Genomic DNA, 18,015 nt, shown 5'->3' on the forward strand with positions numbered 1-18,015 from the left:
TCGCTGAGACTGCGTAAGAGACAGATATAAAAGAAAAAACGAATCTCCAAGATAAATGACAAAGGTACAATAATAGCAAGCGGCAAGTAGGCAACCAATGAAAGAAGCCTGGTATTAATTCAGCAACCATGCGTCATGTCAGCCGCATCGCGTCACTGTAGTAATTAGTTGAGTCGCAACGATTCCAAAGAGAATACCGTGATGTAAGTACGCGAGGTTTCCTCGTGATGCGTCCCAGACGACGCCAAGTCGACTCAAGTACAACGTGAAAACCACAAGTGGCTGAATACTTACAAACATGCCGTAGCACGCACGAATTTAAAGTGAAGAGAGAAGCTGCACACATCACGGGATCCGATCGCATGGTTCTGGTCTAAAAAACATTTTTTTTACAGGTACATGTGACAGTTTTTTTCCAAACTTGAAAGGCCTTGGCAAGAAGTGAAAATGACGGAGGGATTCGGAAGGAAGATTCTTCACGGGGTTGAAACAAGTAACGTTAGCTTCACGAAACATCGAAACCAAAACAAAATTCGTTGCCTTGAAATTTTAGAATTACTTTCAAAGAGTTGGATTTTGAATAATTTGGGCACGTATGGTTTAGCAAATTTCAGACAATTTTAATAACGCGAAGCAATGATTTTTCTTCGACACGCGTCAAACGGTTCTTCTAGCTTTGACCTGTGAAAGTGCAAATGAAAATGCAGTTGATAAATCGTTGGGATAAAAAAATCTCTGGATTCTCTTTTAGGTACGTGTATAAAAAAGTAAAGCCACGACGAGAAGCAGGAATATCGTTGAATATATTGTTAAAATCGAAACGATCATAGGGAAGAAGTAACTTGAACGCGACAATCGCGCGTTGACAATGGAAACTATCGTTCGATCGGCACTGCAAACAACGTGACAACTGTGCGGCAGATAAATTGAGGCTTAAATTTTTATTTTTATTTCAATTTTTTTTCCCGCTTCGTCTTCGAAATCGATAATATACACCATAGTGCACACATACAACCAAAGCGTCGGTATAAATGGCAACAATCACGATACGACGCGCTGCTTTTTGCTCTCGCTTTTACTTTTTTTACTTACTACTATTCCTGTGTTTATTTTTTTGGTTAGAGTTGTACGGACTCTAAGAACGAGAAAAAGAAAATGAAATTTTTTTCAAAAGCCCAGAAGGATGCTCGCGTTTTTTCCCCTTCTATTTTAAAGTTTGTATAAATCAACATGTGAAAGCTGATTAGATGAGAGGATGGCTTTAAGAAAATCTGGTTATTAAACCGAACCATCGATATACTCGAACTGAAAATGAAATATAAAGAAATCGGTTTTTGTTACTCAAAAATTAATTAACCGTAATTACTTTCTGCAATCATTACCGACGAATAGACTGTATCAAAGTCTTTATTACACACATATATCCGGTATGCTTAATACATTATATATCGATAAGTAATTTTTGATAAATTACAAACGGCTTGTTTTTTCTTAGACTCGCTTTATTCCAATGTACGTTAATGCCAGAAACGTATTCACAGAAAGAATTACGGATTCTCTGGTTTGAGGAGAGACGACGATGCCAGAAGGTACATAAATCATTCTTATATCGAGTTCCAGTCGTCGATGGTTGTACGTTCTATCTGCGTAATAAGAAAAGAAAAATTCCGATCCAATCCTTTCCGATCAAATCGATTTACGTTCCGACTTGAGACCGCAATCGTTCTCCGCATGTCAACGACTACAGCTAAAATAATCATCTACGCGTATAAATAATATGAGTAAAAATTCAGTGTAACTTCTTTTTACATCCTAATTCAGATTCGAGATGAAAAATAGGAAAACATACGAATTTTTGTTACAAACTTATCAAGATACGCTTATCAGTGATCTCCGCTAATTGGAAAAGCGCATAATAATTGTTTTACTAATTTATTTAGCAAGCTTTCGTCACTCGTAAGAATTTGATAAAAAAAAAAATAGAAATAAAAAATTTCCAATAACGTTAGAGCTTTCGATCATACGTAGTTCAGCCGGCGGAATATGAAACAGAAATTTCAAGAATTTGAAGCGTTGAACAGTAAAATTCCAGCATCTCCAGTTTTCAAAAGGCGGAGGCTTTTGTTCGCAGCTTCAACTTTTCACCGTCGTATTTAGGTGTAGGTATGACTTATATACCTGTCAGCACACACATGCGACTGTGTTTCTAAAATAAACTTGGGAGAACTCTTTCTCGATCAATAACTAGAGGAAGAAAACTAGGTGCTGCTGCTGCTGCTATCGTTGCTACAGACTCTCGGTTCAAATTTTGTTTCAAAAAAAAAAAAAAAAAAGAAAAACTTGTCGTTATTATTGCCGGACAAAAATTGCGTTTCGTATTTTTATTCTTAAAAAAATGAAGTAAGTTAGCTAACAATTATACGTGCCTACTTAAATGGGATAATTACGCGTGCATTGCCTTTTAATTACCAAATCCGCGTGCTCCGGATTTTGTGGAATCTAACGAACGGGGGTAAGAATTTCAGAGAAAAGCTGAAAATGGATATAATCGAATTAGTCGAACAATGCGCAGAGTAAAATGTTCAAGTTTTATTTTATCTCCGAGCGGATTGAATATGACCGCAGCAATTCAATATTTCATGGTATAGAACTCAGGATTACACTGTACGTTAAATTAACGTGTTAAAAGTCACGTACGAACTTCCATTTTAGTATTGTGAATCTGCGTTCAATTTGTCTCTTTGTTATATTTTCATTTTTATTGTTATCTCCAGTTGAGAGAAACGAATAGCTGATCAGGCGAATTCGTCGTCAAGTGTTCAAGTATTTCATGCCTCCAAAAATGCGCGTGAAAATACATAACAAATTCGCGTCTACGTCCTCATTTCGTGTGTAATGAGGATGACGATATTTATTTATTTATTTATTTATTTTTTGTTTTCATTATTTACAGGGCATAAAATTCTCCTTCTACTGATTTATAACAGGTATATCAAAATATCTGTGCAGACATTGTTTTATCGGTTAAACGTTTCGACACGGCGACGAAATCGGAAGGTAAAAATCGAATCGATGAAAAGACGCAAACTAATCCGACGCTTTACAACAACCGCATGATTTGAAGCCGAAACGGTTCCGATCCTCAAATTTTTCTGGGCTCGATTCCAAAAAATCGTGAATAAAAAGAAAGAATGCTGTTGAACAGTGGTTTCTCTTATATTCAACCATGATAATTCGTCCAAGCTGCAGCCAGCCAACCACGGATATAAGAGTTAAGTCGGTGAAAAAGAAGAAAAGGAAGAAAAAAATAATGAAACACGTGGGGAAAAGGGTGAAAAAAAATTTAAGACCGGACGAGAATATATATATATGCGTTAATATAAAAGAGAGCCTCTTGTGTCTCCGTGTATTCGAGCCTGCAGCGATGGCGTCGACGCGAGAAAGGCGAGAGCCGAGAGTTGAAACATGTAATTTTTTACCCCCTAGTTACTACAAACATAGCCATCATTGCTACTCGGAACTTGTTACATCTGGGTTAAAGAAAAAAAATTTATATTCTATTTTCCCCCCTCCTCGGAAAAATCTGACAAATAGAAATTACTACAGAGGTATATAGACATTTTCTTTGGGTAGAAGGGGAAAAAAAAACACATCTTTTAAATTTCCTTCGAATTCTAACCATAATTTTATGATTCGACTTTACAGTCGATAAAGATAGCTCGATCTGGATTTTGTTATTGATCATGTTATTGTATCGTAGAATCTTTTGAGCTTCGGGATGTCCAACGATTTTAATATTATAATATGCGTCTTTTGCCGAAAATTCATGATCTTTTAATTTCTGGGTATAATTACAAATGAGAGAAAAGAAAAAGAGAAAATCGTTCTTAGAAATACCGAATACGTTTGCTGCATATGATCGATCACGCGCAGATTTGAAAGCTCGAGTTATGTAAAAAAAAAAAAAAATCGTTCCTTAAAATCCATAACTCTTGAAAATCATGTGTCGAAAAAAAAAAAATTTATCAATTCCGAAATAGAAACTTCGAGAACCACATTCTCTGTCCATAAGCTTCGAAAATCTATAACGATTCAATCGTACGATTTTAAATTCAAATTTCCCGACAACTTTTTATATCATCCTCGTACATACTTTTTCCAACTCCGGCGATATAATTGGCCGTAAATTTCAGTATTTCGTTGTAAAAGTTTTTCTATCTCTGTGCGTGCTGAGAGAGGAGGATTCGGGAATAATGATCGAATCCTGAAAATATCTCGCGAAGAGAAATACAATGCAGAGTAATTGTGTCGAAAAGTTTATACTTTGGAGAAATTTAAAAGTGGGCCATTTGCTTGGGGGGGTGGGAGGGAAGAGAAAAAGAAGAAAGATTTTCAGACGGAAGGTTGACGCTGCTGTTGCCGAAGGAGCGTAACTACGGTAATTAATTTCCATTCTTTCTTCGTTACACCGCCACGTCAGAGGTGAAAACGGGGCGGCCGAAAAACGGCCGAGAGTAAAAGGGAGTAAAAAAAATTTGTTTAAAATTAATACTTTCAAGCTCGTTATACAGTACAATGCATACATATGCATACGTATATACCTATGTATGTATATAGGTGGATAATATAATTGATACTCGGAGGCTGGGAGCTTGCGAAGCAGGAAATGACTTCGTCACGCCTGTAAATAACTCGGGAAAAATAAGGAGGAGAATATTGATGAAGAGAAATGAAAAAAAAAAAAAAAGAGATATGAGAAAAAAAGAAGAAAGTAAGAAAACCGGGTAAAGTGACAAAGTTCCTAGTTCATTGGACGTAAAGCGAGAGGAACTGGCGTGCCTTGGATTAGGTGTAGTAGTTACGTGTACTATACATAGGTATATAATCGTGAAGATTTCCGTAGAACAGCTGGATATAAGTAAAATGCTCGCGAGGGAAAAGAATGAAAGAGGGAAAGAGAGACGGGGGTTGGCTATTTTTAGAGTTATTTTTAGGGCACAGGGTGAATAGACGCCTTTCCAGTCTTTCTCCGTTATAACCACGACAGAGTCCGATGCGTGTCTTTCTTTCATAGGCTAATGCGTTGAACCTCTCCGTGTGTATGTGTTATGTACGCACGCATGTATATCTTCCCACTCTGCTTCGGATACTCGACATCGAAAACCGGAATGAAACCTTTATCGTCAGCGGTACACGATCTCGAGTCATGTATATTGTACAGTTTTAAATTTTTATCAAAGCCTGCAGTGACGATATAATCGCATAAAAAAAAAGTAGTCTCCAAGTTAAAAAAAAAAAAAAAAAAAAAACACATCGCTACTCGTACAGACATATCTAAGAATTATTTTCCATTTCGAATCATAAAAATTTTCATTACTTTAAATTCTATTTTATTTCGTTATACATATATATTATATATAAATGAAAGCTAGTGACTTTAATCATGGATTTCCACAATAATAATAATAATCATAATAATTAAATGCGTATTACGCGTGTGAGTGTATAACGCATACTTTCTGCCAGCTGCGCTGCTGCTGTTGCGGTGGTTCGCATAAAATTGTCAAATGTTTGTGACAGAAATTAACTTCTATGCGATTCAGCAACAGCACCGATGGAAAATTAACTTATTAATCGTCTCTCGCGTGTGTATAATATACAAATAAATATACAGGTATACTCGATAAGCCAGGGAACGATCTCTGTCGAACGTTGTTGATTTTCCCCAGTGTATATAAAACATGCTGTATACGCAAGTTTCTATGAATGTTTATTGTTTACCTATAAACGTGTTAAGCTGTTGACCGAAAGAAGGAAAAAGCAAAGTATATAAATAAATAAATAAATAAATACGGTACTAAGTGTACATATATATGTATACTTGTATAGAATTAAAGCCACTTTCATCACGAGAAAACAGACTGAAAACACAACTTTAACTCGTAAACTTTTTTCCAAGTGTCCAAGATAAAACTGCAATCGAATTAATTTTTTCTTAACGCTGCGCGTTTTTCGCAACAACGTCACGGTTACTCTGACCAATGAAAGTAGCCCGTTTTGCAATAGACTGTGGAGACACGGAGAGATGATTGACTCGCAATCATTCGGTACGCAAGCACGAATTTGAATCCTTGAGCGAGTATCAAAAGATGGCGGGTAGCGCGTCAAGTATCTAAGCGTGGTGACGTCAGAAGTGCCGTAGCCAATCCTCGCGTAGTTTTCCGAAAGCCGCGGGATATTGAAAATTATTTTGAAAAGAAGAAGAATTCACGGCGTAGAAAAGAAGGCCGTCCGTACTTTACCGACTCGATTATTACACTCTCGCGTATATGATTTATTTACTCTTATTCGCGTTTTGCGACTGTAGAATTTAGGTAGTTTGAATTACAACGAATGTAAACAGAAAAGAAAAATTTGTCACGTTGACATGGGTAGCTTGTAACTTTTCGCAGAGGCTAGCTGCGGCTACTTACGATCGTTTCAAAAATTCCAAGGTAAAAAACGAACAAACAGAATTCTTTTTTCAGAAACAAAATAAGCAAAATGATCATCATCGGAACCCGGCTGCAGCTGAGCGTCGTTATCTGAGAATTAACTCATTTATACACAATCGCAGGTAAAGAAGAAGCAAAAAACGGTCGATTCAACGAGACTCTGTAAATCTAATGTCGACGGCCATCGTCGATGGGTGGGAATTAGACCTGATAATCCAGGGATTAACGCAGATGGAAAGGCACGTCTAGTACATATAAGCTTTCGGATGTATGTGTAGGTTATATGCATACACGAAGTCACGTGCGACTTCCACTACGTTCCGTTGTTCGCGCTTCATCACGCACGGCAATATATATCGGCCAGTAGGAAATGGCGGCAAGCGCGAGGTTCGATGTTTCATTTGCATAAATTTTCCCCACCTCTTTCCCTTTTCCTTTCTTTTTTTTTTTTTTTGATAAATGTGACCAACATGTGTAAAAATAGCAACTGTACCGCAAGTTTTCCGTCAAACTCAGCGCTAAGCGCCGGCAAGTAGGCAACCAAAGCTACATTTCGTATCGCGACGTGTATCGGAATGTAGCTTCGGTTGCCTACTTCCTGGCGTTCAGCGGTTAGTTTGACGGAAAACTTTCGATACGTACGTACGTATACTACTCACGATCGACGTTTCTCGTGCAGCACAATGACCAGTGTAGTTTATCCCACATTATGCAGATGCGTGCAAAGACCGGAGCAATGATTTCAGGGAGGTTAAAAGACGAAGCGAACCCCGTCGTGACGCTGTGTGTGACGATGACTTGATTGCATCGTTACCGTACTTAATCACTGCATTACTCAAGCGAAACACGTCGTCGGAATAACGTATAAGTACGATTATCGGAAATCAATATCTTGTCGTCGTCATCGTCGTCGTCGTTGCGTCGGCACGTTACTACTACATACTATAAACACGTACTATAGGTGATACGCAGATTATATGTACGAAACGCCCTACATACCTCCCATAGTTGGATTATACGCGGGGCATACCGAAGAACCTTAACGCGTGGTATCTTTTTAGGAAAGCAACGCGTGTATTATGATAATAATAACAACAACAGCGACACTAACGAACTCGACCGATATTTTTATAGGTAAGTATCAGGTGTACAAACCAGTCAATCACGTGAGGCATTGCTCGAGGTATCGGTAAAAATTGGAAATTGAGATTTTAGATTCGCTCCAGAACTTTGTATGTTTAATAAAAGTATTGGTCGAAAGATTGGACCTAATTTTTTTTTTTAACCCCTTTTTCAACATCTGACAATAAGGTGCCGCCTAGTACGCTACTTCCGGAGCGCTCTTTTTCTAAAATCTCGAATAAATTGAGTGAAATACAACAAAATTGTTGAATCCTAGTCGATAATAGAGTTTTTATTGCAGTAAATGACATGTAATATGTTGCTCTTGGAAAACGATGTATATGTGAGAAAAAATGATAATAGGAATAAATTTTTTACATCAAAATGAAGGGATAAAAAAATCTTATGCACAATAAAGTTTGTCTCTAGGCTGGTTATTCCATTGAAAGTCATTCGACGTTCTCTCTGCGATATTATTTATACTTCCGCGCCACGGCGACGAGACTTAATTCGTAATTTGCATGTATAAACGTAAAATAATATTTTCCGGGCTTATTCGTTAATCGAATCGGAGAATCGAGATGACGGTTGTTTCAGGAATTAAATTTGCACCGCTTTATTTCCGGTCGCACTTTATCTGCGATTTTCGACAACATTTCAAGTGCTAAAAGCTGCAAATGGTCAATGACTGTACGCATAATTCCAAGCTGTATATAATATACAACATAGAGGGGTTTCTCGGATCTTTCGAAAGGTTAACTGTGATATAATTATTCGTATAGGATGAGTCAGTGGCCTCCAGAAATGCGAGTCTCATCTGGCGAACTGCCCACGCACAAAATCTCCGGGGAGAAACTCTCAAGGCTGGTTGGGCGTCGGATATCGACGCTTTATTCGCAAGCTCTGTGATGTAGAATGAATCCAAGTTTTCTCAGATTTATTTTGATGAAAGAAAAGATCGGAATACCACACCAAATGGAGGAACGGGGGAGAATTCGACCAGAATGCAATTACAGGAATTTTTCAGCGGAAAGAAAAAAGTGAGAAATTTTTTTCTGAGAAACGGTGATGGGTGAAAAATTTTAATTTCTTCAAATGTATTGCGATACAACGTATGCCTGAAAGTAAAAATATTGAAATAAGCTTAAAAACTCCAGAAGCATTTGTCTGCACGAAAAAACGGTCGAGTTCAACAGAGTTTTCCCCTGGAGAAATATTCGTGGAAATATATTATTTTCACCGCGTCTGATTGGCAGATTGATTAAAAACTGAGTTGCCTCAACGTTCCGTAGTCTAGATTTTCGTTCAATTGCTGCAGATTAATCGCGCAGCGTAAAAAAGTGATCAACTACCTACATGTATACATAGAAGTATTTAACTGTACAAGCGTGAAATTGTTCAACAAGATTATACAAATGCATATAGGCAAAATTCTTTTGTATACGATTCTCGCAATTCTCGCGTTCAGATTATATAATATAACATACAGCGCAGCTGAATAACCGAGATATGTATGTGTAACGAGCAGTCCTCAATTCATGGTTCTCGGGCAAATGTGACACAAAAAGGAATCTCAAATTATGCCACAGAGAAAGGGAGAACCGAGTGGATGACACGCGCCGCAATTTTCGTCTTACGTTACTGCGTTTAATAATACAGTACAAGTGAATTGATGTGATCTTTAGAAGTGAGTTTAAGACTTTTGAGAGAATTTCGATAATTAATTAGGTTTCAATTCGCATAAACGTTAATATGACAAGTATGGTACAGGAAACTAATGTAAGCACTTTTGCCGCTTGTACAAATGTTGGCTGGAGATTAATAGAATGGTAAAGAATGATATGAGGGTGAAACTTGTTCCTTTGCAATAATGGTAATCTCCTGAACCTTCCATAGTCGAAGTATCTAAATTCGATGTTCACATTCTAGCGTGATACGAAATTACGAACTTCAACTTCGGGGTTATCAGTAATTAGAAACCAATTTCTCCGCACGGTTATATACAGGCGAAAGAAGCAAAAAATAGTCTCCACCTCCCTCCCTCTTCCTCTCCCCCTCTCGCTCAGATTATCATAATTTCGTTACAGAGTGGAGATTTCATCACATTTTTAGAATCAGAAGCTGCTGCGACGAGAATGGATTTAGCTGAGTGAAAATGGGGGAGTGGTGTATAATCTTAAAACAGGATTATGCATACATTTTTCACAAACCCCGAAGCGAAAGGTCTCGGAAAAAATCTGAATTTTTAACCTAACGGATATACGTTTCATTATACCTACAAACTTGTATTACACCGTAGCAAACATACCCTAAAGTTCATGAACATTATCTATTCTTCGATCAAGCATAGTGTATAATAATATCATTATATTCAGCTATTCGATCTAAGATTCGGAATTTTTTGGAATGAAACTGAAACTGTAAGTCGGAAGGAGTGAGGAAAAAAGAATAGGTATCGGAGTAAAATCGATTCTCGTGGTAGTACGCACGTTGGCTCTATTAATAGGTATAGAGTGTGCGTAAAAAAGGTACATTATTCAACAGGAAACTAACATTTCTTTACAGGTAGACCAACACCGCAGGTAACAACAAATTTTCTCATCGTGTCGATTACGTTGTTGCGGGACGAAACCCATAACAACGTGTTTCAAAACCGATGAAAATTCAAGTTCAAATTTCCTACTTGAACCACCTTAACGTGAAAGAGCTACAAAAACACTATACATCGGAGGTTTTCTGCCAAACACTAGCCGCTCAACGCGGTCAGATCGGCAACCGAAGCTACGTTTAGTATCGCGGCGTCAGATCGGCAACCAGAGGTACATTCAATATTGCGCCGACGGATCGGCGATTGAAGCTACATTTAGCATCGCGCGGGCAGATCGGCGAACGAAGCTACATTCGGTATTCCTGCGTAGCTTCGGTTGCCCGTCAAGCCGTCGTAGCAGCGGCGAGTTCGGCAGAAAACAGCCGGACCAGTTCCATCCGTACGTCCCACTAACCTGATTCTCGGAGTTGAGTAGCTTGAGTTGTTCGTTGATGAGACTGTACTTGGTGCTCTCCTCCTTCCTGAGGGCGCGTTCCTTCTTAAGTTCGGGGCTCCAGAATGTTTTAATGCTGTGCATAGAGCTGCCGAGTTTCTGATTAGTGAGCTCAAGTTCCTTCTTAAGGTTCCCAAGCTCTCTCTGCAGGTCGTTATTCTGATGCTGAAGTTCGCCAATGTAGCTTCCGCCGTCGCGCATTAGGTGAGGATTGGGACTCTGGCGAGCGGACCGGGACCCGTATATCTCGTCGTCGAGATACAGGCCGCGTTCGCGGCTCCTTTCGCGTGGTTCGCGAATCGGCACGAACTCTCTGTCGTGATCGAGGATACCGGCCGAGGCGCGATCGAGGCTAGTGTACCTCGCCGACATACCGGCCGAGGCCGACATCGCGGGCCGCGAGGCGCTTCTCGATCTGTGATGCCCCCCGCCCCCCGTCGACATGCTCCGCCCCCGTTCCTCCAGCATCACGGGACTTCCGAGGTCCTCGTCTCGCGAGTAATACGGACTCCCCAGCTGGTGGTGGTGGTAGCTACCGTAGCCCAGGTGCTCCGGCGAGTTGTTCCCGCTTCGCGTGCCCCGCTTACGACCCAGCGGGCTGCCCCGACCGCTCGCGTAGTTTCGCGACGGACTTCGGTCGACCGTCGGTAGCTCACCGACCCTCCGACCGCTTCGCGGCGACCGCGTACCCCCTCCGGGACCGACAACGCCGCTCCCGCCAGAGTAGGGATCCCGCGACATTTGGGACCGCCGACGACTCAACGACTCGCCTCCGAGTAGCTCTCGAGTGGGAGTGAGGCGGCTCGGACTCGCTCAGACTCGCGCGACACTTGCTACCCTCTAACTAGTCGCTTCCGGTCTCGTTAAGCTCGCGCCATCTTCCAGACCCCCCCGACTATCTGTGTCCTCTTTATCGTTTCTGGCCCGAAATCGAACGCGGGATTTTTCGATATTCTCCACGAGAATTCTTTTTACCTCAATACCTTGGGATACTTTTATTATACATATTATTATCAATATCCAGTTCGTTATTTTACCAACAAGATTTTTCACTACGGACTTCGTTACGATAAATATAATCCGCTTATACTGATTGTTGTATTATTGTTATTTTTTTTTTTTTTTATTTTTTCATTATATTCTCTCATCCGCGATAACTTTCAACTGCGCACGATCAATCGTTATACTATTAAAATTCTTACTATTTATAGTGTTATTATTATATTATTCAACTGTATTGTACATGTATATAATTTTTATTGCAACCGACGCGCGTAATAATTACAGATTTATCATCGCGGTTCAACCTCGCATCATGCGTCACGAATACTTTCCAGATTTAACGATCAATTGTTTTGTTTTCTTTTTTTCGGTTTTTCGATTCCAAGAGACAGTGTATTGTTGTACTCAGGTGTGTGTGTGTGTGTGTGTGTGTATACGTGTTTGTGTTTCTGTGTACGTGATTTTGAGAAGAATGAAGAGAAGAAAAATTAGTAATTCTCACCGATGAAAACCACGATGGACAGATACCAATTAATCGGTGTAACAATATGGTGATGATTTATTTCGATTACACCCCTACCGTGTAGCTATCTAAAATATGTATATACGTGAGGCAGTAGCGTTTCGTGTCGATGTTTAATCAAATATAATTTTACCATACAAACGAGCGTTATTGTTGTTCTTATAATAAGAATTATTATTATTATCAATAATTTTATTATTACTATTATTATTATTGTTATTATTATTATTAATAATGTTCCGAATTACATTACGCCAGCAATATATGTCATCTTTTCGAAAAAGAGATTCATCGCCCGTTTTAACGAATTAAATTTTTTTTGAATGAAGTTTCTTTTTTCCTTCTATATAAATACCGCTTCAGAAATACTTCCGCACTGTGGTTTATATGTTTATTTTTTCATCAGCAGGCGGAAACAGTATATAGAAAATTAAAGTTAGGAAACTCAGATCGCGTTTGCTGGAAATTCCGTATATAAAGACTGTATTATTATTATTGTTACAGGCAGTCCGTAATTGATGTGCGGCACAAGATTTTTATCCCGTAGGGTAGGTTCGTGTATTATTCTTGTCGAGTTTACTTTTTTTTGCGAGGAAATACGTGGGATTCCGCCGTTGTGGTACAGGTATAGCTTGCTATTAATAGAGACCCTTGTAGGTTAAAACTTGACCGAAATGAACGTAATCGATAGTGTAGTAACAATGATAATAATTTTACGAGAAACGTTTCGAAAACGGTATACAAAATACGCAACGCGTAAGTTTTCAAATGTACTTAATTGGAATTGATGCGGATTTAGGAAGAAGAACCGTAAACGGATTTATTATCCTTCTCTCAATTTCCTCTTCTTTTTCTATCTTACTTCTTTCCTTCCTTCTGTTCCTAAAATGTACAGACGATCGTCGCACACACGCACATAATGTTAATTGTCACTCGCGACACAGTCGATAAGAGCCGTGACAGTGTCATGTAAGAAACGGGGTTATACATCATCAGGCTCTTCGCGAAGATCGAGGATGAGGAGAAGGAGAAGGTGGAGGAGAGTTGGCCATCATCATTATCGTGACGATTCTTTTCATTTTTCTTTATGCTTCACATAAAAATTACGGATCATTAGCTCCGACACACATAGAATACTTCTAAATTCGATTAAGCTTCTAACTATACTAGCAGCGGTCAGTTTCTGTCCGTTTCTTAGGGCTAAATCTATGCCAGTTACTTATTATCGATCTCATTTTCTTCGCGGTTCCCCCCCCGACGACTGTGTTCAGGCGCTCAAACCGCCTACGATCGATAATAACGCGACGAAGAACCTCACAGCACGGCGACTACGCGCGCACTGAGACCGAACGGCGAAAATCCTGCTGCTGCCGCTGAAGCTGAAGCTGAAGCTAAGGCTGCCGCCGTCGACGCTGGCGCTACGCTCGGCGTTGTAGCTTCTTCCCTTTCAACGCAACGCTCGAACGTATACCTATAGGTATATCAGCGCTAGTCATTTGTTCGTCGGTCGCCCTCCTCCCTCAGCCCCCTTCCTCCAGACCGACGTCGACGAGTCCGTTGCTTCCGCCTTGCGGTGTGACGTCGACGCGAATCGCTCGCTAGTCGGGCGATTCGAGCGTTCGCTGCTCCGTTTCATCCACCATTCCTCCGATTCCTCGTTCCCCGGAATCCCCTGGGCCTTTTTTGTCACTCCAGCACTCCGCCACGGATCTCTTTCTCTGCCGGGCGGTCTGAATGAGCGCGGAGGGAGGGTTTCGACTCTGCATACGCGAGCGTCCCTCCCCCCCCCCCCTTCGGCGCCCCCTCTCGCACCGAATAACTCGCCCAACGGCCCCGGCGTACGACGTCGCAATCAATGAAGCTACGATTCGCCGAGCAGTGCCGTGCCGCGTCACGCGCTGCCCCGTATATTCCAACGCTCACGGCGAATCGACCTACGTACATGCAATATGTACGTCTACCTACCCACCTACGCTCAGGAGCTTCCGACGTACCCGGACCATGATCTACCCCAAATTACGACCAAGGTGGATATGCTTGTGCTTTTTGTTCGTTGCATGTTGTCCTGAAAATAGTTAACCCCGCATCTAACGTTGCTGTACGCTATTTCCCTGAAGCGTGGGAATTATTGAGTAACTATTTTTTAGCTCTATCGCAATGTCGGGTATCGCTGTATTCGTAATATTTTTTACAATCTACTTCCGGAACTGCGATCTGTGTTATATATAGTTATACCCTAAATTTTATCCAGCTATCGCAGAGCGTGATGGAGAACCGTAATGCGAAAATACAACGATCGACTTAAACAGGATCAATGTTCCCCCGTTACAATGAGAGGTTTGATTATTCACAGGATTCAATTAATAAGTGTGTGATCGAGTGTGACGACGGAATCGATATTTTCCCGTCTTCCTTACGTGGTATACGCATGTAATTTCATTCTCGCGCAATTCAAGAAAATGTCACAACTCTTTTGTTCCGTGACTATTTTCTCTGTGCGTGCGTCGGGCCTAGGTTCGCCAAAATATTTTATCATTTCTTACACAAACTAAAAACCTGATGTATTGATCGCTTCCGGCAAAGGTGTGTGTATATTCCCTTTTTCCATCCACACGTGCGAGTACCGAGAGAAGCCTGAAGGAACCCACGCTCGCGTTTTTCGTGTCCCCGTTTTCGTAGCGCTCTCTGACACGAAATACGTTTGTGGAACTAAGTTTCGAAGCGAACGGTCGGTTAAACGAATGTCGGTAACCGAGCAATTATCTGCTGTACTTTTGGCACGTAAAATTAAGCATCAAAAATGCAGTGAATGATAACAGAATACCTTGATGTAGAACAGTAGACAAAATTGAACAGATTACAAACATCCACTGTTTCCGTGATGCCAAGTACGGCAGAATGCTGGTCGGTTACCAACAGGCACGTTTTGAAAAGAATGATTTTTCTTGTTTTCTTCCTATTTGTGCAAAAAAAATATATAGATTCGAAACTATCTTTTCTCTCATTTTTCATATCAATTGCGTATTTATTGGAGAAAATGTCGTTCACAAATTATCGCTTGTAACAGTTATTATATTTTCACTGTTTTTGCATGTTCTCTGAACCTTTGACCCTATTTGTTTAAGATGATATTTATTTTTCGTTGCTTATAAACAAATTTATTAAGCTACCAATTTTAAAACGTTTGTTTAGATTTTCGTTCTTATTTATTTTTTTGGTTCATATTATACGTATAAACAATAACGTCATAATTATCGCGATTAATTGCGTATTTCAATCCCTAAATTGAATATGATACGTACGGTATGGAACTTTTTCCAACCCGAATCAGTCACGTAACGCTTTTACTATTTTACCCAACGATTACGGCACCGTTCAAGTTTCATGGATTTTCTGTACGTTTACTTGTGTAACGTGTTCGAGTTGATAACGTATTTCTTAGTTTTTTTTTTTTTATACACAGGATTCTTTTCCTTTAACTAAACAATATTTTTATTACCCTATATACACAAACCGAATTATTTGCAAAACATCAGAAAAGTCGGTATTTTTTTTCTTCAGTAACTCAATAATCATTAATATTTCAAAACGTGGAAAGTTTATGCAATAATTCATATACCGTAATGTAAAAAATCGCACTCAACATTCGGCGTGGTTAATTACGAATTTGTTTTTTCTTCTTCATATTTACTAAGCACTTAATAGTTTTACAAATTGTTATTCTTTTCTCAGGAATCACAGACACTCATTTAATTTATTTATGTTTTTTCAATTCTCTTTTTCTCTCTCTCTTTTCTTCATATATTAAGATAATAAATACTCTGTTCGGAAACCTTGTATGAAACTTGAGTCATGATCGTGTTACAGGAGATTAAAATGCGCACCATACGACAGTCCTTTCAAAACATACAAAAAAAAAATATGACACTAAATTTGACCGAACAGCAACGTTCATCAATGCATTCAACTCCCGACTTTGAGTGCATGTTCGAAAAATTAAAGCATGAATGAACACTAATTTAGAATTGATAAGCATTTTCTTCGTTTCTATCTTTCCTTTTTCAACGGAAAAATTGTTACCTCTTATTTCCGAAATGTACGAGAACAACCTGTTTACGATGCGCCCTAGAATTAATTAAATACAAACAATTGAACATAATTGGTAATTGTCACGTTAGCCAGATTGGAAATGGCCCATTGAAAGAATAGAAAATAAAGAATCTATTAATTTTTATGATGTGTGGATTTGATAAGCGCAAATGATTTAGCGTAAATTCTTTGGGCCTACAATTTTGCACTATGTATCTTATTGCGATTGGTACAAAAGGTAGTCCTTCAACATTCTTGGCAATGGCAATGAGTCGACAGCTGTTCTTTTTGTATACTGCATGATTGCGTCTCGGCAGGCACTCTGTAATGTCGACACTGAAAGAGACAAAACAGACAATTGATACGAAAATACTAAATATACCGACGTGCACTAATTTCACAAGCTTTGCATAAACAAAACGATTGATCAGTATTTTATTTACCTCCATAAAGTTGGACTATTCTAACTTGCTTTGTGGTCCCGTAAACATCGACGACAGCATGTAGGGGTCCCATTTTATACGGAATATCTTTGCCACATGCGCCTTGATCCTCTCCGTTGATTATAAAATGCATCTCTGCTTTATCTGACCCAATTTGTGGCACGTACATAATTCCTATTCGACTTCCAGTGTCTGTTGGAAGTATGTTTTGAGACGAATCAATAGCAGACGGTCTTAGAGCAATGAATGGAATAATTCCTCGCGATGTCTGCACGTTCACACCATCCGTGATTAACTTTTGTTCAGGTGAAGACTTTCTTTCTGTAATAAAAAAAATAATAGCAAATTATAGAAATTAAGGAACAACAGCTGTTTATTTCATAGGTCCTCGATAAGACTCCTAGAGAACTTAGTTAAAATTCATGCTGCCTGTTTCAAATTCTTAATACCATTTAAAAAAGGGACTGGTGAAATAGATTTTTTTTAAATATAATCTCAACGAATAACAGACGTGAAGTGATCTGTTGAACTGTAACTGTAAATAGACAGTATTTTTCGACAATCAACAAGAAATTCATTGCTCTAAATGTTTCTACAATACTTACCGCTGGGATTAAGATTGTCCCGAATATTGTTATGGCTTTTGGTAATGGCGAATATCCAGCTTGCCCCCATATTAGCTAGATCAGGTAGAGCGTACTGCGGTAAACCACCTCTGTCCATGGCGGTGGGATCCATCTGTGTCAGACCCAGCCTCATATGCCCGCTCCATCCTCTTTCGTCCTTTTCAATTTCGAGTAAAAATATTTCCCGAGGTAATAGTGGCTTCTCGCTGAACGTCAGGGCGTTGGCAAAACTAGCTTTTCGATAGGCAACAGTGTTGTCGTCGTAGAGTATTATATTCTCACCATGACTAGGATGAAATCTTGTTATATTGTTCCGAGTCTTTTCTGTCATGATTATCACACCTGCTTTATTCACTAATTTATACTCTTGATTATTTGTTTTGTTTATTACCGAATCACCTTAACCTTACTAAACACAGCCGCTGATGTTCCGTAATTGTATATAATTTCGGGGGTTACATCACATCTTGACAGACAATCGTTCAGGCATTTTAACTGCTGTTATTGATTCAAGGAAACATCTAATACTTATTCCCCAGTTTTCGGGCAACTGCCTATCCTCAAATATTGTAAGTGATCAATTTCTTGAATCACTAACGACTATCATACTTGACAAAGAGTTTTGATACACACACATTCTCACACAGCACATCGAAACTCAACCTGTTTTTACTT

The 18,015-nt window shown here is 39.4% G+C and overlaps 2 protein-coding genes across 8 annotated transcripts in view; both read right to left on the minus strand.

Moving 5' to 3' along the window:
* LOC124176541 (trichohyalin) overlaps positions 1 to 13,642 on the minus strand; it is a 68,330-nt gene extending 54,688 nt beyond the window's left edge. For 3 of the 7 annotated variants that reach the window (XM_046558178.1, XM_046558343.1, XM_046558258.1), the window contains exon 1: positions 10,619 to 13,635. In XM_046558178.1, coding sequence (XP_046414134.1) covers positions 10,619 to 11,398 — 780 coding nt within the window. In that variant the 5' untranslated portion in view covers positions 11,399 to 13,635. Of the gene's footprint in view, positions 1 to 10,618 lie in introns of all 7 variants that reach the window. The other 4 variants (XM_046557999.1, XM_046558088.1, XM_046558431.1 and 1 more) reach the window with 3 other exon arrangements.
* Positions 13,643 to 15,560: 1,918 nt separating this feature from the next.
* LOC124188050 (neuralized-like protein 2) lies at positions 15,561 to 18,015 on the minus strand. Its single transcript, XM_046580336.1, has 3 exons — positions 17,320 to 18,015; positions 16,715 to 17,035; positions 15,561 to 16,607 (listed from the first exon to the last, which is right to left on the minus strand). The coding sequence occupies exons 1-3, from the start codon at positions 17,669 to 17,671 to the stop codon at positions 16,489 to 16,491; spliced, it is 792 nt and encodes a 263-aa protein (XP_046436292.1). The 5' UTR covers positions 17,672 to 18,015; the 3' UTR covers positions 15,561 to 16,488.

This window comes from Neodiprion fabricii, chromosome 1 (assembly GCF_021155785.1).
Source record: "Neodiprion fabricii isolate iyNeoFabr1 chromosome 1, iyNeoFabr1.1, whole genome shotgun sequence".
Taxonomy (NCBI): Eukaryota; Metazoa; Arthropoda; class Insecta; order Hymenoptera; family Diprionidae; genus Neodiprion; species Neodiprion fabricii.